The sequence below is a fragment of the Pyxicephalus adspersus genome, chromosome 8 (assembly GCF_032062135.1).
Source record: "Pyxicephalus adspersus chromosome 8, UCB_Pads_2.0, whole genome shotgun sequence".
NCBI lineage: Eukaryota > Metazoa > Chordata > Amphibia > Anura > Pyxicephalidae > Pyxicephalus > Pyxicephalus adspersus.
Window position 1 is genome coordinate 53,839,538 of NC_092865.1, and position 18,321 is coordinate 53,857,858.

Here is an 18,321-nt window from a genome sequence, read left to right on the forward strand (position 1 = left end):
TTTATTAAAAATCACAGACTGTAAGACATTGGGTACCTAATCTTTGAAAGCATCTGGAATGTATTTAGCAGGTTTTTAAACTAAAGATTTGGTTTAAAATATTTCTGACCTGTTCTACGAATCTTTAAGTTTGAATAAAATGTGGGTTGATTATTCTCAGTTATGCACAGAATAATACAAATACAAACCACCATTTAGGAAAGGATAGCAAGCTATTTGTGTGTACGAATATCAGAAAATACATTGAGCTTACCAGGTTATTATGAATGACAGTGCCTTCTTCACAGGTGCCTTTATGGGTGCAGACATGCTGATGGATACACCAATTACACCCCCATTCACTGCTCACACAGCCACGGCACCTGGGGATATTTAACAAATAGTAAAGGTATTTTCCGGTGAACATAAATTTAGTTTTCTACGCCAAAATTATGAATCTTTAAGATGATAAAACATTTACAACCCAAATACACTGGTTTATGCTAAAACATAATAGTGCATACATTAACCCTGTCTAGAACTCCCTGCAAGCATTAGGCTACATACACACGTACAATAATTATTTTTGGAAATGAATGAATAACGACCAATCATTCGATAACCATTAACAAAAAAGTGAACAACGATGAAGAATGTCGCTGAAAATGAACAACCGTCCCGGTGGATCTGATTGGACGATGTTCATTCACTATCTATTGTGTGTACAGTCGTTCGGTGATCGTGGATGTTTCTGTGGTACATTTCCTCCGGTACACGTCATTTCCTGCATCATTCAAACGATCGTATTTAGTATGTGTACATTATTGGTGGATTATATTTGAACGATCGTATCATTACTGCATGTAGAGAATTGTGCACTATACGATTGTTCAAAATAATTGTAAATAATTGTTGATAGCTTGTTAATCGTTCCTTTTCTAATGATAAGTATTGCATGTGTGTACTGCAACCACAGCTAACCCCTGGAGCAAGCGCCTTCCCCCCAGATGATTACAGTGTCAGGGTTAATGTGTGCTCCATAATAAACTGCGTTTTGTATGCACCAGTGTAGTTCCACCCAAAAACAGGCATTGGGAAATCACTGTAAAATCTTTTCCTGACTGTGTACCATTGACTTAATTTCTCTTTCTTTCCTGTTCCAACATAGCATGGGAAATTGGAGGAAATATACCAATATGGGGCTAATTTCCCTATAGACAGGTAACTCTGTCCCCTTGATGACTTTCTGGCTTCCAGGGAAAATGTTGGATTCCCTATCCCTTGCATTCTCAGTGACAATGGTCACAAGTACAGATAGAGAAGTGAGACTCACTGATGGGAACACAACAGCAATAAAAACCCCTCTCCACTCTATCCAAAAGCACAGCTTTGGGGTTGGCCTCTGTATCAGCTGTGCACACACGTGCTTGCCCCATTTATTTCTATGCTTGAGCCACATCCAGTGGACGGCTGTGCCCCCCCCCCCCCCCCGAGCTCCAACTATAGGAACCAATGGGGCAATGGAGACACATGCGCATTTGATGCATGGGCCTGGGCAGCTTTTTAAAAAGAATGGCTGTGCAGCAGCAGGCAAGGTTGCACAGAGAAGAACTCAGAAGCAGAGTTGAATGTAAGAACCTAACATTGCAGGGTAGAAAGGGATAAATTGTCATTTAGGCATCAGTAATATTCACAATGGTGGCAGTGTGACAGATAACAGGGACATGTAATACTCACGGGGCTGATTTATAAAGCTGAGCCACGGCCATACAGTCATAAAAGGTAAACTCTGCAGAAGAAATGACCACATCTCCAAATCGAAGTAATAGCTGCACACGCACATGATCTAAGGTGATGTAGGAAAAAAATATTACATGCTAATACAACGATACCTTGAAACATGAAAGCTGCAAAATAATATTACTATCCCAGCTGTAGAGGAACTACAACTCCTCATTGTCTTTGAAATACTAACCTGTCCCTGGCTTGATCACAGGGGCTTTGCTGGGGTCTGGTGATGGACACATAACCCCAGTCTGTGTCCTGACTGCACGACTTTCAAAATCCTCAAAGAAACAGGAGTAGGATTCATCCTGGTACAGGAAAGGCAAGTTGGGAATTGACAGGAAAATCTGCAAATGCAAATGTGATGTAAATTATTTTTCCGATAGTTGTGTAAACACTTAAATCAAACTGATAATACTACATGTAATGAGTAGGATGCAGAATAACACTGTACATGCAATATCAATGATTCAACGCTAGAGGGAGGCAGAGCAATCAGTCTTGTTGCAAATGAATGCAAACACAAAGAGAACATACAAACTCCATGCTGATAGCCTCCTGGCTGAGATTTAAAACTGGGACCCCAGTTCTGCAAAGTTAGGATCGCTAACAGCTGAGCCACTATGCCACTGCTATTTAACCAAAACACACAAGCAGGTAAAAAGCTTCAAGAGACCTTGTTTTGGGAGATGGCATGGGGCTGCCATTGTTTGCCTCCTTCTTAAAATTCTAAGTTCCTGACCTTGGAACTGGTACCCCGAATCACTATGCAGCATCATTCAGCCGGGTCAAATCTAAGCCTGCATTCCTATTCCCTAAGCACAGACTTTCTTTAAAGTGAACCTGTCATAACACTTTATATTCACTGTTGTTTCCAAAAATTCCTGGCTCCTGGCACAGCTTTTCCTTAAATTACCATTCTGTTTTGTGAGTAGGCAAAATAATAGTTCTTCTTCTACAAATAAAAGGGAATGACGTTAGGGTTGCACCACATCCATCTGTAAGCCATGTCGGAAAGAGGATCTCATCCTCTCCCAATGGCTCACAAGTCGTTCGAGGACAGATCCGTATTAAACAAAATCTTCTTGCAGGATGGAGTTACCATATAGGGCCTCTGTTTTTTGTCTCCATCCAGTAATCCTTTTATACCAATCTACAACCCTCTGGCTAATCTTTTTCATATGGGATAATCCTATTAGGCTTCCGATATATACAGGCATGTGACAGACAGTAGTATATTACACAGGTATGTGACAGTTACACACAAGCAGTTTACTCCTAACCCACATGGATTATACAGATTTACAGGTCTCAACTTCTGAAAGGGCAGCTGGGAACAAAAGTGATATTTAGGTGTTGGGTGGCTGCTTAGCAAGCTGAAACACATGCTGGATTCTTAATTGCTGGTGCTGCAGCCTATGCCCAGCACAATGCCCAGCACCTATGCCCAGCACAATGACACCCAAACCAACTGTGGTGACATATACCCAGCACATTGACACCGAACCCACTGGTGACCTATACCTGCAAAATGCTACCCAACTGAGGTCACCTATAGCCAGCACAACACCACTCAAGCCAACTAAGATGACCCATACCCAGCACAACACCACCCAACAAAACCTAGGTGACCTATACCCAGCACAATGCCACACAACCCAACAACGGTGACCTATCTCTAGCAAAATGCCACCCAACTGTGGTGACCTATACTCAGCACAACACCATCCAACTCAAAAGTGGTGACCTATACCCAGCACAATCCCACCTAAACAAACTGAGGTGACCTATACCCAGCACAATGCCACCCAACCTGACTGGTTGGATCTCTACCCAGCACAATGACTCACAACACAACTGCGGTGATGTATACCCAGCACAACACCAACCAACCCAACTGAGGTGACCTATACCCAGCACAATGCCAACCAACCCAACTGGTTGGACCTATACCCTGCACAAAGACTCGCAACCCAACTGCCTTGGCAAATATATAGAAGGTGTCATTCCCCTCTGGTGGAATTATCAGAATATTGTAGAATAAGAAAGGGTGACGCTTGCACAGAAATACAAACTGGTACAATTAACCAACTGAGTCATAAGATGCCAGGCAACCTAATCCAGCAGTTGCCATTCAAAGCTGAAAAAGCAGTTTAGTTTGGAATTATTCTTCATTGAACATGGATATCATTTATTGAAAAATGGAGGAAAAGAATGTGTTGCCCATAGAAGCCAAATTCCAATGTCATTATTCCAGCACAGTGTATAGCGCAACCATCTTGGTTGCTTTCAGCACAATGTCACCTTTCCACCCTATTAGTCACATATAAGTTTTATAATTGGCGCATGCCCTGTATTATCCTGATATCTCCCCCCTCTGCTTACATTTCTCTTCTCCTCTTTGCTGATGTTAGCTGGGCTCAGGGATTGCACCGTCAGACACTGCTGGTTCATGTCATGAGCCCAGAGCCATTGGTTCTTCTGGCCGGAGCGCAAACACTCAAATCGCCGACTGCACCTGCAGGCACGGAAAAATAAGATTCTAGTTAGACAAAATTCAAGAAAAGAGCTTAAACCATTTTTTTGCTGTCTTTGAGGACGGAGGGAAGACTGGAGGGCAGAATTAATGCCGGGAAGGCTGGAGGGCAGAGCAAAAAAATACATTTATAAAGTAACATAAGCTGACTTACTTTCCATGCAGAACGCACCATCCACAGTACGGATCCCTGGATGCCAGGCACGAGGTGCAGTCCGTATGTTGGGAACATTCAGAAAGGGGGATTTTAGTTACCTGAAATAAACATGCAGCTGCTCAGTACATGGATTGTTGCATGGATTTCAAAATCTTTGTATTGACAGAATATGGTGGTTTAATGGAACGTTTCCATTTCCATGTCTGTGCTTTGTCAAGAAGAATCGAGTACCAGTCATAATATAATTTTTCTGTTCTCACTTGTTATAATTGTGCAGTCTTACTTATGAAAAGTGTATATTTGCCTCCCTAGGTTTACATACTTTAAGCCTGATATTACCTAACTCACTCCAAGCTCTGGAGAATACATAACAGCATCAAATACCAAACTTTACTGTGGCGTTCATGTGATGCAAATGATATGCTGATAGGTGATGAGTTCATCAGTCTGCTGCTTCTCATTTAACTGTCCAATCATAGACTGGGGGAGGGACAAGACCTCTAAGTGTCACTTAACTGCAGCAGAGAAAAGTCAGGTCTCCTGCCCTGCTAAACAGGACTTTGAAGTTGAATGAATGTTTAAAGTACAGGAGTAAAAAACAGGACAGAAATACAAACCCTTGGCATGCAACTCAGCTCCAATATATATATATATATATATATATATATATATATACTCATATATATATATATATATATATATATATATATATATATATTTTATTTGTGTATTTAGCCGTTTGCTTGGAGTTTATTATAACTATGTTATAGTTATAGCGATGTGAAGGACGGACAAACTATACAGCACTCATATGATGCAGATAAGTAGAATTCGTTTTCCTTACCGTGGTCTGAGTCATGACATACAGGTTGTTCTGCGGCAGGTCAAAGAGCAGGTCGGCCGAAACAGCCGAATTTAACCGAGTTGGGACAGCGGCATACTGCTGGGCATCGTTATTGTTCCCAAGATACACCTGAGAATTAAACATCACATTAAATATCACAAGCCAGATCATGCCATACACTAGGGGCCTGATTTCCTAAAGCTCTCTAAGACCGGACAATCATTGGAGAACCTGGGAGATCTGGCAAAGCTGGAATAGATTTCTTAAAAATCAGTCCTATTCCAGGTTTGCTAGATCTTCCAGGTTCTTGCATAATAGCCCAGTCTTGGAGAGTTTATTTACATCAGGTCCAATAAGCCTTTCTCTCTTTATGTTATTATAGATTTGTTATTGCAATCAGTTGTCAAATGAATTGATCCTAATAATTGTTTATGAGTGCGATCCATGTTCCATTAACTTGATAACTGATGATCAATTTCATCATTGCACTTGAAATATTGATCATAACACATAACATATGAAAAAAGATTTTTAAAGCATTGGTGCACACAATGTTGAATTATATCATTTGTGGGAATTTTTGCAAATCAAGTTTAAGTTAACTTTAAGTAACAATATAGCTAGCAAATGCTAATTACTATTTACATAGCTGAAGGATTTGCTGCTTGGCTCACACGGTCATTTTTCTCAGCAAATGTATCATTTAAAATCCTCAATATGATAACAAAACGCTTTATTCCACAATAATCACCTCCTTCCAAAGACAACATAAGCTTTGATTATTGCATATAGGATGCAGGATGGATTTAATAAATGACGGTACGTTAAAGTTTTGCTGCACGACCCAAAACATCATTCTGCATTTTGACCGGCTGTAACGAACCACTATCGCATCCCTCGCTATTCTTCAGCTGGTTGCTCCCTGTTAACCTGAATGGAAGTAACAAACAATCCATCTTCGAGATGGATGCAACAAGCCTGTTCTAAGCGGATAGCCACGACCTTGAGCTGGACCTTCAATCCCGGATTGCGCCTACAGATGGCGCTGGGGACGTGTTTTATAGAAAACCCAAAGTCAGTAATGCTATTTTATCAAATTAGAACACGTATTTCCAACACCGGCAAGGCCACCGTGCTCGGAATGGCTAAGGACCTGGTGGCTCTCTAGCAATTAACTCGTAACCCAGAGTGCCGTCCTGTACAGTCTCCATTGTATACCCCGGGAAAAGGATAAATGGACAGCAATATTTGGAGATAAATAAAATGACCCTGCAGCTTCTGTACAAATATAATATACAACACACCTGAGGAGCAACCCTGACTGTTGGGCGGCAATTATTTCTTTGCTACATGCTGGAAACAAACAGGTCACAAGTTTGGTAATTGGGCACCCCGCTATTTCGTAACTTTTTTTTTTACCTAACGTCGCTTTTATATAATCCTTAAAGGATAAGTCTTGGCAGAAATAAAATGTTCAGTGATAAGTATAACTGTTTAACCCATGGCTGCTCTCTGGATTTAGAATGTACTGCTTGAAAAAGAAATAACTAAATCATTTGGGCTGGCAGCCAGATATTAAACCAACTGCAATGTGCTTGGGTCTGACCTATAGAGTAGTCAGCACACATAATGCAGTCTGATACACTAAATGCTACCTTCAGAATCCACATTCCCTCAGGGCCCATTTATATTGTTGTGGTGCATTAACGCCCGCATGTGCATGGTGCTGAGGCAGGTCTATTCATTTTGGGTAAACTGTCGATGTACCTAAAATGACTTTGCACCATTTTTTTCAATGTGCTACAGCAAGAATGTTAAGAATCACTGTATGGATGTGTTGGGTGGCATTGGACCAGGCAGAAGACAGCTGGAATTAATGCATGCATTTAGGGAAATTTTTCAAAATAGGTGCAAGAGAGGTGGTAGAAAAGAGGGATTTCCAGGCTAGAGTTGGGTTTCAACCAGGGTTCCTCCAGAGGTTGCTAAAGTTCCTTGAGCAATTTGCACCTCTCAGGTCAGTTTTTTGGCTATCTGTAAGGGTGACATTCTTCCAAATAGCCAGCAATGTAAGATACATTCTTCCCACTGACCATTAGACTAATGTACTGTGATCTGTGGATATATTATTTATGGAAGGGGTTCCCTGAAGACCTGAAAATTATTTAAAGGGTTCCCTCCATGTTATAAAAACGTCAAGTTATAGGATTTAAAAAATGCCCTTGCAGTGAGGGACCCCACATCAAGGCCACCATCAGGGAAATGGACAAGGGGTAACTCTTTACAGGCCCCAATCAAAAGAGCTTGACAATGCTGGAACTTTTAGATATGGGTTTGGAGGGGGGGGCACAGGATGTTTACCTGGTATGGGCCCACACTTTTCTGATGGCAGTCCTGCCCCATACACAAGGGTAAATGTTTCGGGAGTTATCTGTTCAACCTCATCAGCGGACACTCTACTCTTCCCTTAAATGCTCCAGAATGGAGATGGGTCCTCAATGTTCTCACGTACTATGCAGGGCGGCTGGTCCTGCATTGTATGCAATCACATCAAAAAGCCAGCAACAGGTGAAGGGAAGCAACACACAGCATGGTGGAAACTAGTGTGAGAAATAAAGTAGGTACTAAAGTTTACCCCTAGACTTAATAGGCAGTGTTGGGGAAGGAGGGTATGGGACCCACTGCAAGGGTAATTATTTTGCTGCTGTGTAAAAATAGATCTAATGGAAAAATCATTCTAGCTCCCTACTGGACATGATGGAGCATCATCCTATAATCAAGTCAAGTTGGGGTCCCTTCAAACTGAAGACAAGTTATAGCATTGCTAGTAATTCAAGATCTACACCTGTAAAATCTGGACACTCTACAACAATAGCTTCCCTTCAAACACGTTGTTAGTTGCCAGAAGTGATACTTTTTTCTTTTCCCGCCAACACACCCATCTTGTAAGACAAAACAAAAGTGCAATATGGTGTGCTCAGACTTGTCCTTCAGTGATGCCATTTAGCTGAGTGATTTAACTGAAGTTACACATAATTGTTCTGCATTCATTTATGAGCTTATTGTGGAATTATTAGGAATTTTAAAGACACACACATTGCTGGAATTCTACTCAATCTAATGAGGTCTAACTTTCCCAAGAATGATTATATTTCGTTCTTTCCGTAATCTTATTCCATGAATGAATATTCAAACTCTACACAATATTTGAATTTGAGTTGAATGTTGAAGGTCTTGTTTATAAAGATAGTAGGCAGAAAAGTGCGGTTATTTAAGCACAAATAATAGCAATATCGGCTATTTATTCAAAAGTTATATAAAAGTGATGATCGGCTGATACAATTGTCACTTTTATGAATGGACAGGAACAAAACTATATGAGGGTGATTTCACTGTTAGCATATATAGCACATAAAAGAAGCCAGGAGTCTACACCCATAACAGCACCCATACACGTTTTTATTAGATCGATAGCCCATTCAATTCAATACTACAAACTGACCTGTGAGCAGGTAAATTCTTAAGAAAGAAAAGGAATTGATCAAACAAGCCTGGGAATGTTCCACTGTTTTCAATTTTTGCTGTCATTTGTGTGGCATGTCAATAGGAAGTTATTGCATGAATGAGATGAAGACTTACGGGAAACTATCGTAATTATTGTCACTATTAAAATGGGTGGATCAAATTTTAAAAAGGCAATCACAAGTCTGGATTTGTCAAGCTGCAATGGTACTGCATAAAAAACTTTGCTGCTTTTGTGTGCATTTTAAAGTGCCCTATATGATTGATTGAAGTTTGACAAATTTGTGCCATAGTTATGTGAACTCATCTTCTATTTGCCTATTTTGCTTTATTGCTATAATACCCGGCTGGAACACCTTGAAACCCAAATTTAGCCCAGGGTAATACCATGCTTCAACTGAAGACATTGGCGGTTTTATGTTGGCTGTCCCAGCCATGAGACCCATAACCTAGTGGGGGAAATAACATTTTCCAGGCTCCCATTGGTAAGTAACGTTGCAGAATGTATAAAAACAATACCAATTCTCGCATAGCATGAATAAAGTAGAGGTACATTTTTTGACAGTTATATCAATCCCTTTTTCCTCATTGGAAGAGGATAAAGCTGCTAATATATTTTGGGTCTCTTTGCTGCTTTTTTTTCCCTATAATCAGATGCTATTTGGATAGCACAATTTTTTAATGAACCTCAAAATGATCCCTGCATGGATGGGTATGCCATAGTGCTCTCATCCACAGACTGAGCCCAATGGACCCCTCTCCTCCTCCTCACACTGACCGTGTGAACAGGAAATTGTCATAATACAATTTGATCCAGGTGAACAGGCTGCAGGAATTTGCTTGAGAACAAATTAGCTGCTTACAGCCAGAAGGTCGGCTGGAAAACAACGTCATTAGCAAAGATCACGAGTCGCCCCGGCTCTGGAAGTGAGGATTAGCATTTTGTTTTTCTTGCTATAAAAATCAGATTTAGACAAGTAGGGCATTTTGTGAGCTTTGTTTATTGTGGGATTAATCTATATTTATAGGCTGACCAATTAAGTGTTCTTCTATATAAGCTATTTAAATCATTTTCAGCTGTGCGGTTTTTGCAGGGGAAGCAAGTCAGTCGGGATTGTATACAAGGTTTATATTCTGATCTCTTTCAACAACTTGCATAGATTCTCCATTGGGGTATCATTATATAGGTAAAGATTTACCCTGCCCTGATCACAGCTATTAAAGTGAACCTATCCTCAGATGTCAACATATATCTACAATAAAGATTTTCTTAACCATATACAAAAGGATAATTGCTAGGGTTTACATACACTCTGAGGGACCTCTATAAAAGAGGAAATCGTTTTCCACTATGTTGCTCTCCATTTTTAGAAACCTGATCACCACTTTTATAAATCCATATTATTAAAAGTAGGAAAAGCTTTTGTTTCCTGGCAATCAGGCTTCTAAAAGTGTAGACACAGTGATAATTCTAAAGCAGAGATCTGAAATCCAGTAACCATTCTCCACTTTCTGAAACAGCTGCAAAAACAGTAAGCAGCCCATCTGAAAAAACACCACTGATTTCCACTGTGGTCAATGGCATTGTCCAAGTTCCAAGTGACCAATGCAATTTGGTGATGTATATCATAATGGCGGATGGGACATGTTAATGCAAACATTGTTTTCATTTTACCAGTGATGATCAGACTGAAAAAGGTGATCTTTTTAGCTAATCACCACTTTTATAAATGGAGTCATCTCAAAATAGTATTATTTCGTTATAAATAATGCATTTTTCTGGCAATCTTTCTATAAATGACCCCCCTTGCTCTTTCTAGGGTACATAAACATAGGTAAAAGTACAGTAAAACACTTAACTTTCCTGGGGAAAATGCTCAGATATCACAAATCCTAGGTACATGGTCATGTGATCTTGGTCAAAGAGAGAATCTGTTCTGATTGGTTGATTGTCCCTGGATCAGGTAGCTAAGTGTCTAGATCTTCTCTAAATAGAATTGAACTTAGAAGTATTTTCTTTAGCATAAGTATTTGATCTCTTCTACTATTAAATCTCAGTAAGTCTGTTAAAAAAGCTTTATGTTAACATTTAATATAGAACTGCTTTGGTAAAAAAAGAAAATAAAAGCAAACTAGGGATGTTGCTCAAAACAACCAATAAGATGTTAGCTGTCATTTTGCTGTTCTGTATCAAAAAAACGACTGGTAATGGAATGTGACTGAATGCTATAGGCAATTTGTTCATTCTTTTTCAGCATACTTTCTAAAATGAGTTTAAGAAAAAGATCTGTCATTGATTTCATACAATGTCCTTAGGGTACAGTCATAATAAAATGATAGTAATGTCTAACAAAGTAAACAGCTTAAATTACAATATACCCACCACTGATCTTGATTTGCCACTGACCTTGTTAAGATATCCTTTGCTGTCACCTATAAAAGCGATTGTGTGCTCCTCTTCCACATTGACTGCGATGGAGGTGAGCCGTGCATAGGGACTCTCAAACACGGGGGTCTCTCTCAAAGCCTCCCAGCTGGCCATAGGACTTGGAGTATGGTCTGATCCACATGGGTAGGCATCAAGGGTGTCCTGTAATTACAAGTCAAAAAGAATGTATTTTTAGAAAATGTTGTCCAGATCTAACTGAATACAGAGTAATGATGGATAAACATAAGGATATGGGTTTTGAAAGCTGATCTAGAGCTGAACGGGGAAACAAAAATGATTGTTTTTTGGTGGCTCCAACAACAATCATTCAAATGCAAGTTTTGAAGCTTGTAAATGCAAGAAATAGAAAGATTATGACTATTTTTTAAGAGCAAGAATGAAGAAGAAGAAATGGACACAAAAAGAGCTGCAGGGTCATGGCATTTGGCACGGTGCTCCTCTGCTTTCATGCCCCCTTTTTGCTGCTGTCCATTAGTCTGACCAGGTACATGGCCATAGCTCATCATAGGTTCTACTGCAAGAAGATTAACGGTAGGCATGTGCCCTGGTCATCTCCATGGCCTGGATTTTGCCCATGACCATGGCATTGCCACCTGTCTTTGAAGCAGGCAACTACAAATTCATCAAGGAAGAAGACCAATGCACTTTTGAGCATCATTATGTTAAAGCCAACGACAGCCTGGGCTTTCTGCTGATGTTGGCCTTCATTGTGGTTGCCACCCATTTTATCTACATGAAGCTTTTGTTCTCCATCTATGACCATCGGAAAATGAAGCCAGCTCAGCTAACCCCAGCCATCAGCCAAAAGTGGAGCTTCCATGGGCCCTGGGGCAGCTGGTCGGGCAGCTGCCAACTGGATTGCAGGTTTTGGAAGGGGACCCACACCACCCACCTTGGTGGGCATGAGACAGAGCACCCAACATCAGATCAAGAGGCTGCTGGTGCTGAAGGAATTCAAGCAGGAGAAAAGGCTTTGCAAGATGTTCTATGTCATCACTTTTCTATTTCTCCTCCATTGGGGCTCCAACTGGTGGAATTATCTGTTGTAAGTTACCCCACTATTCCTGTTCCACTGACAACTCAAAAATGTAGATTTTACCCCATCTGCAGTCCCAATAACAATGGTCCACAGGTCAAACTGAGAGAGTGAATCTTCCCTAGCAGAAACACTGAAAGCTTTAAAAACCTAATAGAATCTAAACCTTCTCTACTCTATCCAAAATGAAAAACAAAGCTTTGGCTTTAACTAGAAATTGTGGCATAATCAAACATTTTCACTGCCATTGATTTCTTCAATCCAATTTAACAATCTCCTGTCAGGTTCTCAACACGATGTATAATGCATGATGAAAAATAATTGTATCTTCTTTAATGGTATCAAAGGTTCTTTGAGGGGAAGGCTTGTTCTAGAAGTGCCCACTATGAGCTGCAAGACATTTTTATTGCCAACTAATTAGGTTAAAAACAGAAACTAGAGTAATAGAGACAGTGGATTACCTGGTACTCAAGGTTATCTGCCATCTGCAAATCAGTACAATCCAGCTTGACTTGCTAATCTCTACTATTGACCTTGAATTCTTTATTTACACAGTGAATGGTCTAAAATCTTAGCTGGAGTCATTTAAAATGGTGCTTTATCCCAACAGCTCTATTTTACCATCTACAAATAAATAGGGTGGACAACACCTACCATATCTGTGAACAGAACCAGAACATTTTAGTAAGGGTGGAAAAACATTGATCAAAGACAATTTTTAAACCACAGGTCTTCGCCAGCTTGGTAGACGTATTCTCTTTCAAAAACACATCTACAAATTATTTCATTAGGACTACAGGGGAGCATTTCATTTAGCTAGTGCTAAAAGAACCATCCATGGTCAAACCAACAATGCAGAATAAAGATTTGCCCATTTCCATAATCAAGTGTTTTTTATTGGTAATCCAGTTCTGAAATTGCACTTTACAAAAACTTAGTAACCTGCATAAAGCAATACTCACATTAGGAAGGTGAACGCAGTTAGACTTCACGTCATACTCTATGTAAGCCACTTCTTTCTTATCTTCATCCTTGCCATCCCTGGTGTAGCAGATGTCTCTGGTCCGATTGATCAGTCTGTCGATATGTTCCATAGAGTACAAACACAATCCTGATTCTTCACTTACTTTCCCAGATGCCGCATGCCACTGGGAGAACACAGCAAAAAGCACATCTCCTCTGGTGTTCAAAACCCCTCTAGCTAAGTATTCTCCAGGCTGTGTGATATAGGCGGCCTGAAGAAGGTTGTAAGACTTCAAACCATCTTTTGTCTGGCAGCTAAGAGGCAGCTCAACATAAGAATAATAATGGGAGTCATCGGGACAGATACGGGAAATATAGGTCTTATACTCCCGTGAAGGTGATTTTAAGTCACGGCGATAGAAGAGGAAGTACACGTTGGACCGGTGGGTGAAGACCTTAATAAAGTGGTGATTGTACTCTGAAAGTCTCCCCACTACCGCTAGTTTGGCAGTTTCCTCATACGAGAAGACAGAATGGGGTTCAGCACCTGCGTTAAGATTTCGAGTGGTGATTGGAGGAATGCCACCAACCCCTTTACTTGTGTAGCCTCTTCCCACAAACAAGAGAGGTGTACTATCCCTAGAAAGTCCAACCAGACCAACCGTGGTGACATTCGGGTCATTTGCAGCAACATACTGGGAGTCTACTGGTCTTTCTGGTCGGAAAAGGACAACATCAACAGATCCCAAACGTCTTTTTTCACAGATACCCTGGAAAACGCTGCCACAGACTATCAGTTCATTTTGACTCGGAACAACCAGCAGAAGCTTATTGTGGTTGTTGGTGTTTTGTACATGGGCACACTCTGTAGTTACAGGGGGTAAACAGTCTTTGCTATCTAAAACTGGCCCAGTCTGTACTGGCTCCTTCTCTAGCTCCAGGTCCTCATTGAGCTGATAAAGAAAGTTTGTAGCTCCAAGATACAAAGTCCCTGTATTGGTATCCAAGGTGAGGTGGTTGAACATGGTTTTGTTCTGTGAAAAGGTGACATAGGCTTGTGTGCTTGTGATGGTTGTCCAAAGGAAACACAAAGCAGTGAGGAGAACAGTTCCTGGAGGCATGATGATCATTCTGCCAAAAAAAAAAAAAAAATGTAAGCATTTATTAGTTTCACACATTATTAAAAGAACACCTAAAAGTCAAAATGATAATAAGATATAATAAAGATCAACACTGATAAATAAATCAAGTAAATCAAATGGGATCAAGATACCGGTAATAGCCACCAATAAAGTTTCAGTGTGAATATCTGGGTAAATTCAACCTGTACCTCAATTAAGGGCGAACCTGTAACTCCATTAAGGGTGTGACTGGTTTTCTTTATAGGTCCCCTATCCCCACCCCATTCCATTGACTCCATTCCATTAAATTGTGTTGGATTGTACACATGGCCAGTCTGCCAGTGTTTGGGCCTGATGGGCTAGTTAGGCACTGTGCACTTCATCATATCACATAGATAATTGGGCTCTAATAGGCAATAGCAAGTTAAAAAAACACCTGGGAGAGTTGTACTGGTTGTCAAATTTTAGATTTCCCATATATTGTTTTTTCCCAACAGTGGTCTCCAAAACTGACACATATTCCAATAAACACGTGACAGAGGTTTTAGGGCTTCCACCATCTTTACTAGATAGTAGTAAACCATATTTCACTACTACAATTGTTACCACTGAAAACAAAATGAACCTGATTTATTAAGGCTCTCAAAGTCTGGAGAACGTAGACCATGGGAGAACCAGCCAACCTGAAATATATCTGGTCCATGATTAAAACAATTGACAACTATTAGCAAATGTATTTTAGGAAATCCATTTCAGGTTTGCTGGATTACTCAGGTTCTCCCATGTGTGTCTATTATCCCCAGTCTCAGGAAACTTTAATAAATCAGCCCCACTGTGTAGATTTGAACATAAATCAACAAGGAAATAACAATGCAGGAGCCATACTTGAAGGAAATCCAATTTTCCCAGTTGGGAAGGTATCATGGTATAAAGAGTGCTTTCACTCTGAGCTTTTTCTAAATTGGAAATTATACCGCATGAGAAGCTGAGCTCGGAAGAAGCTGTGGAAAAAATTTAAACAACATTTTCCAATAAAGGGAACGAGGGAGCCATTTTTATGTTATGAGAAGAAATAGTAACTTCCATCTTTAAGCCAGGCCCTTCATTGCTGCTGGGAAACTGACAAGAGGCATCTGCTTGATTTTATTTTAAAGCTTAAAGGAGCACTTCATGAAATTCATTGCAAGAGGTCCATATTATATCGACCTGAAAGCTAAAGAAAAATTATTCTATTGCTTTTAATGAAGCTGCTCTCCAAATACAATTACTAAATTTGTTCTCAGGGTATTTGGATGGGAGAACTGTGACTATGCAGATTAGCTGATCTTCCATACAAGATGTCTAGAAATTTGGTATCTACCGGCTCTGTGGCCAAGCTATGGACATTCAAGTTCTTGCATACTCATGACATGCAGTAATTAAGCTTCAAAATAGGTCTCCACTCACTTGTGAAGCTGCAGAAACTGTGCAACAATGTACCATCAAAAGTCACAGCAGAAACACTGAAAATGTTCTCTCAGCAGCTCAGCTCCCTGTTCCTCATCCCAGCAGTTATTCAGCAGCTCATTTCACCCTATGTCCCCCTCCTAATAGTGATTCAAAACCTCAGCTTACTCCCCTTGCACCTCCCAGCAGTGTTTTAGGATCTCAGTTACCATTGTTTTCCACTCCTCCACCAAGAACTCAGCTCCTACTGCTTCCACCTTTTGCACCCTCTGATAACCCAGAAACTCAGATCCTACTGCTCCCACTAATGACCCAGCAGCTCAGCTCCCCACTCCTACTAATAAATTGGCAGCTTAGCTCACATTTCTCCCCCCCGCCCCATCCCTGTTTGTTATTTACCAGCCCTTCAGTTCCAGATTTGTATTTCTCTAATGGTATTGTGGACTTTCCTGTGCATTATCCCATCTGATTCATGGCAATAACGCTTAGGACCATGCACTATAGGAAGCTTGGGATTGGATTGTGTACAGATTCAATATTTCGGACACTCATCCTAAATCTAATACTTTTTGATTCTAGAAATGCGTTAGAATCTCTGCCTCCACAATATGCAATACAAACCAATATACGTTGATGATAGTATATTGTTATGATTGTATACCAACTACTGAAGGCATTTGTATTTGGAAGTTTATTTTATTCATGTGCATAATTTTTGGATACTGGGTTGTATATAAAAGATCACACACAAAAGAAAAACACTATTCAGTAACCACCTGGCTGTTTTTGGTTGAGAAGTTGGGTTACAATGCAAGGCCCACCACCTGCCAACAGTGGGAGTACACACACACACATAATATATATATATTTTTATAAATATATGCCCATGTTTGTACCACACTTTCATATAAACCTGTTTTCTTATCTGACAATGGTTTTTATGGATGACACACACCCTGGGTTTAGATAAAAATAATACTAGACGAAGATCTCCATGGTTTTAGACATCACTTAATGATACATCTTTTAGATTCCCAAGGACATCTATTTTGTCTTTCTAATAGTCTTTAAGCCAAACTTTTTCAAGATCACTGACAATAAATGACTTTTTCTCGAGACATTCCAGTCAGGTGACGGAGGAGGGTGTAGACCAGTCAATACTTCCACTGATAGAGAACAATGGATATGCCGGAACTGGGAGCGTCTCCTTGATTCCCCCTGCCATCTCATGACCTTGGGCAGGTCGCTTAATCCTATAATGTCCCCGGCTCAAACACGTTTAGGCTCATCATTATATGGGGGGCTTAGTGCTACTATAAACAGAAGACGATACATAAAACACTAGAGTACTGGAAAAGAAATCGCATATGTCAATGTAATCGCCAGCAAATCCTCCGGAGAGTGGAAGGGAATGAGGAGAGCGTCTAATGTGATTTATGGTTGACTACACTTGTGCTGGTAAATAATTGCAAAGAAATATGATTCAAGGATAGGTAATGCACAGATGAGTATAGGCTTACTTAAAGTTTACTCTTACCAATACATTTAGCCCAATATGGATGCCTCACTGTGCAGGCCTTGGGTCTGCACCTATAGGCAATTACTGCATATTAAAGTCTAAATCTAGGAAGTTGGGACTGCAGAACAGCTTCTCTTCTCTTCAGCTTCCTTGTCATAGGTGGTCATTGGTAGTTCACCAAGCTAACCTTTGCAGGGTCACAGTAGTGGAGTATCAATGTTGCCCTGTTAGGTTACTTTTCTAATTTGATCTACAAACGTGTGCTCCCCCAACATGGAGGGGGGTTTTGTAGCTCACAGAAGAAAATTGGGAAGGCTAAAAAACATTAGTTACTCAAGGATGGTTAGCTGTTCACTCTGGAATAGATAACTCAACTGTTTGTGCACAGGAAGTTACAATAGATTTATTTAAAGATTACTAGAATGTTACTTTACTTGCAAAAATGTATTGAGAAAAAAAAAAGGTGCCATATCTAAGGACCAGAATGCTACAATATATCAAGAATTTATAAAGTATGGTACGTATGCACTTGATTATAAGCCAAGATGTTTAACCTGAAAATGACATTAGAAAAAGTTTATCAGTTTCTAATCAGGTCACACCAGTAGATGGCTCTGTGCCTTTATGTAAACTTTTGCCATCTGAAACATTATTAGAGCTTGTTACACACTTTAGATGAAAACACAGCGCCATCTACTGATGGACAACAATAATGAACAGGAGATCATTAAAGAGCAAGGGACCCATCATAATCAATTTAAGAGTACAAAATACTATAACCGGCAAAAAGGGGGGAAGATAAACAAATGGAGATCATATTAGCATTCATGCTTTACACAAGTCAGGCAGACACCCTGCACCAACCCTGGAAGATGCAGCCTTAAAGACAAGTCAGCCACAGAAGTTACTGTATCCTGAAGGGCTCCTTCTGAGTATATTTAAGCCGACTGGCAAATATTAATGTTGT

At 40.2% G+C, this 18,321-nt stretch overlaps 1 protein-coding gene and 1 pseudogene across 1 annotated transcript in view; one reads left to right on the top strand and one right to left on the bottom strand.

Moving 5' to 3' along the window:
- Positions 1-18,321, bottom strand: part of PLXNB1 (plexin B1) — a 132,373-nt gene that overhangs the window by 23,513 nt on the left and 90,539 nt on the right. The window contains exons 3-10 of the mRNA XM_072420707.1: positions 13,268-14,399; positions 11,228-11,410; positions 5,302-5,430; positions 4,455-4,555; positions 4,150-4,282; positions 1,955-2,111; positions 1,717-1,825; positions 254-362 (exon numbers count right to left, since the gene is read on the bottom strand). Coding sequence (XP_072276808.1) covers positions 254-362; positions 1,717-1,825; positions 1,955-2,111; positions 4,150-4,282; positions 4,455-4,555; positions 5,302-5,430; positions 11,228-11,410; positions 13,268-14,398 — 2,052 coding nt within the window. The 5' untranslated portion in view covers position 14,399. The remainder of the gene's footprint in view (positions 1-253; positions 363-1,716; positions 1,826-1,954; positions 2,112-4,149; positions 4,283-4,454; positions 4,556-5,301; positions 5,431-11,227; positions 11,411-13,267; positions 14,400-18,321) is intronic.
- LOC140336243 (probable G-protein coupled receptor 173) lies at positions 11,581-12,318 on the top strand (annotated as a pseudogene).